The sequence below is a fragment of the Myotis davidii genome, unplaced genomic scaffold (genome assembly GCF_000327345.1).
Source record: "Myotis davidii unplaced genomic scaffold, ASM32734v1 scaffold238, whole genome shotgun sequence".
Classification (NCBI taxonomy): Eukaryota; Metazoa; Chordata; class Mammalia; order Chiroptera; family Vespertilionidae; genus Myotis; species Myotis davidii.
In genome coordinates, this window is record NW_006293779.1 from 3,738,323 (window position 1) to 3,748,861 (window position 10,539).

The following is a 10,539-nucleotide window of genomic DNA, read 5'->3' on the forward strand; positions in this document are numbered from 1 at the left end:
GCCCAGCATTCCAAACGCTTTCTCTTTTCAATCCACAGTTGGTCTGGACATCCTTGAAGGAAATTAATATTTTTAAATATTTAAAAACATTTAGAGGATTTTAAATACAACCTTATCCTCCTTGATTTTTCTCAGCCTTGTTTGTAAGTTTGGGGATTCAGATGCCTATGAATATTGAGACAGAAAAATGTGCAGAATCACTGAACAGGGGCAAGGACACCTGCCCCTCCTGGCTTCCCATAGTTCAGGGTTCCCAGCCCGGCTGCACCGTTACTCACCTGGAGCAGCGTGAGACCTGCAAATGCTGCACCCACCTGGAGTGATTGGCTTCCTGGTGGGGCTGAGGCCCCGGCATCCCTATTGGTTTAAATCTGTCAGGTGATTTTCTAATGGGAAGCCAGGCCAGGACCTCAGGGGACAGCGAGTCCAGGTTTGGCCTCCTTGGGGGCACTTGAACTTGTGTTTCAGGTCTTCTCTCCCCCGCAATCCTCTCACCAATGGATCATTTCTGTCTCCCCACAGAACCAGCCCTCCTCCCTGGCCATGCTGGACCTTCTGCACGTGGCCCGGGACATTGCCTGCGGCTGCCAGTACTTGGAGGAAAATCACTTCATCCACCGGTGAGTCCACACGCCCTGCTCTCCTTCCGCCTTCTGCATCTTCCTTACCCTTCTCAGGCCCAGCAATGATGGGTCTCCCTTCAGTGAGGACTCAGCTTTCTTTGTCTTTACGGTGACAGCTTACTCTCTCAGGGCTTCACTTGCCCCGTATATAAAATGGGTATCAAAATACCACCCAGCTGGAGACCCCGAGGAGCTGCTCTTGACTTCCTATGGGGACCCCTGCCTGTCTCGAAGTGAAGCCTTCAAGTCCCGTATCACTTGAACACTCCCTTTCCTAAAAGCTGAGCTCCTTGGCCGACCGTTGTGACTCTGTGATTGAGCGTCGACCTATGAACCAGGAAGTCATGGTTTGCTTCCCTGTTTGGGCACATGCCCGGGCTGTGGGCTCAATTCCCAGTGTGGGGCGTGCAGGATGCAGCCGATCAATGATTCTCTCTCATCATTGATGTTTCTCTCTCTCTCCCTCTCCCTCCCTCTCTGCAATCAATAAAAATATATAAATTAAATTAAATTAAATAGAAACTGAGCTCCTTAAGGCACATTAAAGGAGTTCATAGTTTCACACACTTGACTATGAGTGCTCAAAGGCAAGGACGCTGTTTTATTCATCTTCATATCCCTGACACATAGTGAGGCACAAGGAATGTTTGTTGGATAAATTAATTTTTCTGAAATACCCGGAAATGAGCATAATGATTATTTGATTTACTTGTACACCTGACTTCTACTCCACCGGATCCTCATGTTTCAATGGTGTTTGGGCTACAACCCAAGGCCACGGGCCATGCGGTAGGCGTCAGAGCATGCAGATCTCTGTCCTGTGGCTGCGCGGGACTTTCTCAGCCAACAGCTTACTTCTGAAATCCGAAGAGTCCAAGAGATTGTCGTGAGCATCCATCTTATATAAAAACTGCTGTTTGAAATTTTAACCTTGCATTTTGGCTTCTGTAATGCTTGCTGGCTTAAATAATAAGGAAAATAAGACTACTCCCATTGCAGAGAGGCTATTAAACCTTCTCCAGACAAAGTTATCAGTGCTGGCACCAGGCCAAGCCTTTGGCTGAGGTCTCAAATCCCCAGGACCTAGGGCCCTTTAAGAACTCGCAAAGGGAACCAGAAAAAACCCATATTTGGGAGACAAAGAAGGTAAAATAGTATAAATATGGGAAACTTTGTGTGTGATTTCACCCAGAATTGAGAGACATTTTCCTCTGGTCCCGCGCATAATAAATGTAACTCCATCTCTCTAAGCATTGCTTGGTTCTTCTCCGGTTTTTCTGTAACAGTCGGGCTCTTTGCAAAGCTCTTCCTAATGATTCCCTTCTAATTTCGTAAGTAACAGCCTGGTGAATTAACAATTATGTGTTAGCTCACGTCTCTAAAGGGGATAGGCATATTCCTAATAATTAGGATATGAAATACAAAGTAGAAAACAAGAGGTGCTGCCTGAGGCTAGAAATGGAAGAGCATGTGCATAGCAGGAAGCTATGCCTTCTCCCTAATAAAAATGGGGTTTCAAGATCAAGGTATACACCCACCTGGCTGCCAAAGGTATTCCCAAAACCAGGTTGCAAACCCTCACACAGCCTTATCTTTTTGTCACGGCACCTCTGGTCTGCAGTTCTTCCTCTTGATTCTAAGCCTTCCGAACCTCCTGTTCTCCTCCAAAGCCACACCCCCTGCTTCAGAGCGCAGGTCAGTCTGCCGTGTTGTTCTTGCCCTGTCTGTGTGCCCAGAACTTTGCCTGCATCTCAGCTCTTTACTGTCGCATGGACATGACAAAGCTGTGCCCTTTGTGGAATTCGTCCTTGGTTACAGCCACCTTTGCACCAATGTCTATGTCCTTTACGACTGGACCATCCGAGAGCGACCTGTACAGTTACCTTGGTGCCTTCAGATGCCCCCCTTTGCTTTTCCCCGAGGGCATCTCTGCTTTGTCGTCTCCTCTTGCAGCATCACCGAGCAGACACACTCCCTGGCTGAGGGATCCCATCCATCTTTCCTCCAACGCATTGAAACCTGCTTTCCTGGAGCCATGATACCTGGGACCATATCCAGGGCTCTGTTATTAGAGATAATAAGATAACAGGGCCCCATTCTCTCAGGATTTCCATCGCCTCCGTATCTGTGAAGAGTTACTGGAGGTCAGGATTTGATCCCAGAGTAATAGCTTGTTGCTCCTTTTATCTTGTTTGAGAAATGAAATTGTCAGAGATAAATCAAGAATGTATCAGATGATCTGCTTTATAAGCAAAAGGCGGCTTCGGGCAGAAATTGACTGTCTCAATCCAAGCTTTGCTTCTGGGGAGCTCGGTATTAGGAAAGCATCTTTTGCACCTCCAACGGGCTGCGAGGTCTGTGGCGCATGCCCACGAAGGGATCACCTCTTATTCTCTCTCCTCCACTCTTTGTCTGCCCCCGATTCCCAGGCTCCCATGCAAGGGCACCCCCTGAATTCAGAGTGAATGCCCCCACACACTCCCATTTTCTACTAGGTCTGTTTCCTTTGGTTGTAGTTTTTTACCACTTCACAAATTATGTGTCATTCTACCAATTCCTGGTGTGTTCTATGATACTATATTTACTTTCTTGCCATTAAATTCAAGATCACTTTTTGAAGCAACCATTCCATGCACATCAGCGTAAAGACCTTTCTGGAGCCATAAATACTGTCCCTGGTCTACTTCGCCGTATTTCTCTTGAGAAATAATGGCTATATATCCCACTATTTTTCTTCTTTTTGGTGTCATACCTGTTACGCTTCTATGGTTTTATTAGGGCATTTTATGCACATTGCTCCTCGAATTTCAACTTAAACCTCTGGGTCAGGTCCGTGGTATCAACAACATCCATCACCCTCCCTGGCCCATCGTTCCGGTTTCCTAAGCCACAATTTCCCATCCAGATCCTGTTTTTAAAACACGCTACAGTTGTTTATTCTGCACGTCCTTCTCGACCAGAGATCAGGACCTGCACGAAATCAGTCAGAAACATGCAAGCACCAGCTGTGGCCCCCAAGGACTGCTACTTGTTTCTGCCCTGGACTTGTTAGGCCCCCCCAGACTCCCCTGGCTGCACGCTGCTCCCATGGGAAGGCCAGGAGTGGGGGAGCCAGCAGTCAGTGAGGAGTGGCGAAGCCTCTGACTGTGCCTTAGGATGCTGCCAGCAGGTAGGCCATCTGGCGCTCAACGGAGAAGAGAATGTGGCTCCAGAACCTGAAGGAGTGATTCTTCAGCCGCTGGCTAGGAGGCAGGCAGCTTAGCAAAGGCTTTGGAGGAGATCCTGGAGGGGAGAACCATCATGGCTAATGAACAAGGACAACTATAGATATGTGGGCATACCTTGACCTACTTGACTTTGGTATCATGGAAGCCATGCCGTTCCAGGTGATGCCTTCAAACAGCTGGCAGAAACCAACCGGCAAGCTGTGCTCACAGTAGCTTCAGGATGCCTTGGTCCCTCTATTATGTGCTTTTAGCTTAATTTGTTTAATGAAATGAAGATAATAATCGCACCCTTTATCTCATAGGGTTGTTGTGAGAATTAGATATGAAGCACTTAGGACAATACTTAGTACATGGTAAAAGGCCAATAAATTCTAGTTTCTATTATGGTTATTTTCATATTATGGTCCTAATAAACATTTTCAATCATCTCCCTAAGCATTTCCCATTTCCCTTGAGTTCTGAGGCCTAGAATTGGCATGGCTATCTCTTTTAGATGAAGTGTAACGCAGTAAAGGAAACACAGAGCCGAGGCGGGAACTACTCAACCTTTCGATGAGAGGTGACAATCCTAGTGCTGAAACTACACATGGATTCTCCCAGGGGGAATAAGGAAATGCATTTCCCATTGATTTGTTCCCAGGGACATTGCTGCCAGGAACTGCCTCTTGACCTGTCCGGGCCCTGGAAGAGTAGCCAAGATTGGAGACTTCGGAATGGCCCGGGACATCTACAGGTGAGCAAAGACCGCGTCACCTTCTCAGCCCAGCCCTCGGGAGAACGGGAGGTGGCTGCTTGTGTCCTAAATCATCGCTGGCACCTTGTCAGCTTGCTGCCTAAAATTTCATTACGTTCCTTTGCAGGGTGTGGGGAACCTTAATTAGTGCCCACACTCAACGGTCTAAATCCAGGGTCACACTGCTCGCCATGACGGACACCAAGGTCTTCATTAGATCGTGTCCGGTTTCAGTGCTCCATCCTAACACATTCTGAGACACAGAATAACTGGGATATGCGATATGGAAAGAGTTTCTATGTAAACTTTAACTCAGGAAGTCCAAGCGGCCTTAGTTTCCATGGCCAGGCAAGAGCACCCCAGAACTGGCCGGATGCCGGGCCCAACTCATGGGTGGCCTTTACCTACACGAGGAGACACGGAGTAGAGCTCAAAAGCCCATGGGTACCGAGCTCAGCTTCATTCTTTTTCCCATAATATTCTCAAGACTACATTTTAAAATGTAAAATAATCTTTAATTAAAAAACTACTTCTTTGCACTTTATCTCACGTTACTTCTTTATCTAATCATTGACAACAGTGACCTGCGCCGTGAGCTGAGCAAGCCACTCAGGGCGTGGTCACTAATCACATCCCTAATCCAGAGGGAGGAGGGAGGTCATGCAGGGCTCACTGTTGGAGGGTTAGGGAGACCCCTGAGGCCTCCGTCAGAACTGGCTGCCATCTGCGAGGGAAGAAGGCCGATGCCATGCTGTTGCCACAGGGTAGCAGCTCGGGGAAGACTCTGAATTGGCAATGTTCTTGACCACAGTCATCAGCACTGGTCTCCCCCACATCACCTTGGTTTGCTGCACTCTACCTTCTTTTGCTACCCAAAGTCTCGGGGTTCCCTCCCCTCCTTCCTCAGAGGACCCCGGGGTGCCTGTAGTTGACAACAGTAATGTCTCAGCATGGCTTAGCAAGCCCTTCCCCTCCATCCTCACTCTTACAGCCCCCCCCCCCACCCCAGCCTCTGCACCCTCCCTCACTACAGTTTGTGACTCAGATCTGCTCTTACTGCGTGTTCTTGCGTCTGTTTCTCCCACTAAACCCTTTCCTTGGAAGACTTATTTATGTCCTCGCCACACGGCAGAGCACCTGATACACTCTGAACACTCAGTATTGTTTGTTGAAGTGATTAATGAAGCCAGGCAGCTGGTTGGAAAGCTGCCTCACACAGTGTCAGGAGAGCACAGGCCGAGGGTGGAGCCGGTGTCAAAGACATAGCAGGTAATTGATTAGTTTTCATCAGTGACTTGCACTAATGACATCACCGATAAAAGATAATAAATTAACTCGTACCTGTTCCGCTGCCTGGCGTGCTTGTCACGTGCTTGTGTTGAACTAGATGTGTGTGGCGCTAGGAGGCAGCCAAAGCGAGTAAGGCAGCCCTGCTCTCCGTGCTCCCATGTGGACCTTGCATCCCTGCGGCTCAGCAGGAGCAGGCTGCACGGACACAGCTAGAGTGATGTTGCTCATTGTGAGTTACAGCAAACACAGCCCAGCAGGGAGACCTCCCCGTCCTCTGTGGGTTCTCAGTCCTTGTGTAGATCTTGCCTTTTATGCCTCCGGGGGGCAGTTTTGTGTCTCATTAAATGACAACAACGTTCTTAACCAAATGATGCGTTCCCTGCTCTCCTGAACCACAGACCTCATTGGTTTCCATCCTTTCATGGGTAGATTGTTGCACTTGCTCAAGTTGCCTGGAGCTTCCGCTCAGAGCCGTCTCCAGAACCAAGTTCACTTTTCCTCTCCTCCCCCACAGAGCGAGCTACTATCGAAAGGGCGGATGTGCGATGCTGCCAGTGAAGTGGATGCCCCCGGAGGCCTTCATGGAAGGAATATTTACATCCAAAACAGACACGTGGTGAGTCTTTCTGCTGCCCTCCCCCAGGTCCCACATGGGCCCTGTGTCGGGCAAGGGTCGGAGAAGCGTCAGCACCCCGTCCACCAGTGGCCTGGACGCTGGCACACATCCGCATCATCAGAAAGGCTCCTTAAACACATCACTGGCCCCTCCTGGGGAGTTTGTGACTCAGACCTGAGAATCGGCATGTCTTAAGGTTCCCAGGGCGCTGATACTGCTGGCCGGGGCACACACACGGAGAACACATGTAATTTCTTTTTTACAAAACAAAGTTGGGTTTGAATTTATTCCAGGAGTGCAACATTGAGATGGGATTAGAAAATTGAGCAATAACATTCTCCACATGAACAGAAAAAAGGAGAAAAGGGCGGCACTAAAAGGCTGCTGACCGTGGCGGTGAGACCCTTCCTACAACTGGGGCGTCGCTGTCCGCAATCGGCTCTGCAGACTCTGCCACCCGCAGGCCCGCAGCTGTGTGCTCCCAGCCCCGCACCCACCGTTCTGCTCTGCTTCTGTAATGCCACATGCCGTGGGATCATGCAGAATTTCTCTCTCCATGGCCAGCTGATTTCACTTAGCATAATGCCCTCCAGGTTCACCCAAGTTCTCAAAGAAGACAGATTTCCTCCTCTTTAAGGATGAAAATATACACACACACACACACACACATACATACACACACGGATGAATAAAGAAAAGGTGATGTGTGTGGTTATATATACACATGTGTGTATATATTTATGTATTTATATGTATTAGTATATATGTATTAGGATATTAATCTAGACACCTAGTAATTATTAATTATATCCTATATAATAAAAGGCCAGCCACCATAAGTGTAACCACCGGAATGACCAGAGACCAGACCCACCACTGCCCCTTGCAGGGCTGGCCCCACCCCCAAGCAAGCAGTTAGGGGCGATCAGGCAGGCAGGCAGAGTGGTTAGGGGCGATCAGGTAGGCAGGCCAGTGGTTAGGGGCAATCAGGTAGGCAGACGGCCCCTTGCAGGGCTGGCCCCACCCCCTAGCAAAGAAAGAGGGAGGCCCAGGCCACCTGCAGCAACTCTGTGGCAGGTGTGCCGCCGGCCAGCAATAGGCCCGCTGAGGGAGGCCCAGGCCAGCCAAGCCATCACACCCCATGCCTGTGCCTGCAGAGGGAGGCCACCAGTGGCAGGGGAGGTGGGGGACAGTGCTGCACAGATGGCAAGCAGTGGCAGCGGCAGGGGTGGGGCCAGCTGCCTGCAGCCAGGGGAAGGAAAGCTCCATAGGCCCTGATCTCAGGCCAGGCCTAAGGACCCTACCCGAGGGGTCCCGGATTGTGAGAGGGTGCAGGCCGGGTGAGGGACACCACCCTCCCAAATGCACAAATTTCATGCATGGGGCCTCTACTTGTTTAATAAAAAGGATAGATAGATAGATAGATAGATAGATAGATAGATAGATGATAGATAGATAGATAGATAGATAGATAGATAGATAGATAGATAGATAGATAATCACCTTTTCTTTATCCTTTCATCCACTGACAGACACTTAGGTTGTTTCCATATCTTGGCTATTGTGAATAACGCTCAGTGAACATGGAGTGCAGCCATCGCTTTGAAATACTGGTTTGTTCCTTTGGCTAGATCCCCAGAAGAGGGGTTGCTGGGTCGTAAGGTAGGATTGCAGGGTCTGTTTTTAGCTTTGGCTTATTATCCTCACCCGATGGATCTCAAAGTGAGGTCTGTGGATCAGCAGCATCAGCACCACCTGGGAACTTGTTAGAAGCAAATTCTCAGCCGCCACCTCAGCTAAGGAAGCAGAAACTCTATGGGTGAGCCCAGCACCCGTGTTTTAACGAACCCCCAGGTGATTCCTGTGTGCACCAACATTAGAGCACCCCAACCTACCCCATCCAGAAACAGAGAGAAATGCAGGTAATTAAGTCCTTTTTCTGAACACATGCATGTCCTATTTCCCCATGATCCTAGTTCTAAGTGTAGAGAGCATGACACAAATAGATGAGCAAGGATGTTCATTTCAACATCGTTCACAATGAGAAAAAGCTACAACTGCCTAATGTCCCTCATATAGGGAATAAAAAAATGAGCTGTGGTTTACTTATGTCACGGGGAGCTACTCAGCAGTATAAGAGCACACACCGCACCTCATATATCCACATGGCTGAATTTCCAAAAAGGGACAGGGTATTATTTAATCTTACAATACAGACATTAAGTCCATAAGATAGAAACTTTATTGATTATGCTTTCACACATTGGGAAGAACATACATGGAAGGAGACCTGCTAACTTCAGGGAAGCAGGGAGAGAGAGAGCAGGAAAGGGTAGAGGGTGGGGCTTGCCTGTATCTATTTTATTTCTTCAAAAAGAGGGAGAACTGTCGCAAATAAAGCAAAATATCAACATCTAGAAACAGGTATCTACTATTTTTCCTTTTTGAAGTTTAGGTTGTTTCATAACATGTCTTAAGAAGCAAATAAGTCCCTAACTTCAGATGCTAATAAGAGCTGGAGGCTGAGAAGCAGAGGGCCCGCGGAGCAGTCTGCTTCAGGGTGGGGGTGGGTGAAGTAGGCTCCGGATGACGGGCTTGCCCACACCTGAGGGCAGCGAGGCGCACTGGGAGGTCGGGGAAGGCTCTCCAGGCTGAGTGCAGGGACCGGACTAAAGCGAGTCTCCCGGTGGGAGTGGACGGCAGGCAGGCAGGAAGGCCTGGGGCCCAGGCCCCGGATGCGGATGTTATTCTCAGCACAACGGGAGCCTCTGAAGAGTTGGAAGCAAGAGTGTGACAGGGTCACTTTAAAAAGGGAAAGCACTCGCTGCCGTTGAAACAGGCCGGAGTAGGACAGGTGAGCAGGGGAAACCACGCGGAAAATACTGCTCATTTCTAGGTGAGAGGTGAGAGGGCTAGGCCGCGGGGTGGCAGTGGACGCGTCCAGAGGGGGTGGGGTCAAGCTCGGTCTTGAGTAGTTAGGGAACAGGCCCACTGATCACTGGTGTGGAGTGGGGTGTGGAAAGGGAACAGGACGCTGACAGCTGGTGTGGAGTTGAGTGTGGGAAGGGACAGGCCTGCTGGCCGCTGGTGTGGAGTGGGGTGTGGGAAGGGAACAGGCCTGCTGGCCGCTGGTTGGAGTAGGATGTAGTAGGATGTGGGAAGGGGACAGGCCTGCTGGCCGCTGGTGTGGAGTAGGGTGTGGGAAGGGAACAGGCCTGCTGGCCGCTGGTGTGGAGTGGGGTGTGGGAAGGGGACAGGCCTGCTGGCCGCTGGTGTGGAGTGGGATGTGGGAAGGGGACAGGACACTGACCGCTGGTGTGGAGTGGGGTGTGGGAAGGGAACGGGCCTGCTGGCCGCTGGTTGGAGTGGGGTGTGGGAAGGGAACGGGCCTGCTGGCCGCTGGTTGGAGTGGGGTGTGGGAAGGGAACGGGCCTGCTGGCCGCTGGTTGGAGTGGGGTGTGGGAAGGGAACGGGCCTGCTGGCCGCTGGTTGGAGTGGGGTGTGGGAAGGGAACGGGCCTGCTGGCCGCTGGTTGGAGTGGGGTGTGGGAAGGGAACGGGCCTGCTGGCCGCTGGTTGGAGTGGGGTGTGGGAAGGGAACGGGCCTGCTGGCCGCTGGTTGGAGTGGGGTGTGGGAAGGGAACGGGCCTGCTGGCCGCTGGTTGGAGTGGGGTGTGGGAAGGGAACGGGCCTGCTGGCCGCTGGTTGGAGTGGGGTGTGGGAAGGGAACGGGCCTGCTGGCCGCTGGTTGGAGTGGGGTGTGGGAAGGGAACGGGCCTGCTGGCCGCTGGTTGGAGTAGGATGTGGGAAGGGAACAGGCCTGCTGGCCGCTGGTGTGGAGTGGGGTGTGCGAAGGGGACAGGATGCTGACCGCTGGTGTGGAGTGGGGTGTGAGAAGGGAACAGGACGCTGACCACTAGTGTGGAGTGGGGTGCGCGAAGGGGACAGGCCTGCTGACCGCTGGTATGGAGTGGGGTGTGGGAAGGGGACAGGATGCTGACCGCTGGCGTGGAGTGGAGTGTGGGAAGGGGACAGGACGCTGGCCGCTGGT

The 10,539-nt window shown here is 50.9% G+C and overlaps 1 protein-coding gene across 1 annotated transcript in view; it reads left to right on the forward strand.

The window, feature by feature from the left end:
• Positions 1-10,539, forward strand: part of ALK (anaplastic lymphoma receptor tyrosine kinase) — a 579,333-nt gene that overhangs the window by 562,033 nt on the left and 6,761 nt on the right. Inside the window, 3 exon segments of the mRNA XM_006767430.2 lie at positions 523-620; positions 4,491-4,583; positions 6,388-6,489. Of these exon segments, the coding sequence (XP_006767493.1) occupies positions 523-620; positions 4,491-4,583; positions 6,388-6,489 (293 nt within the window).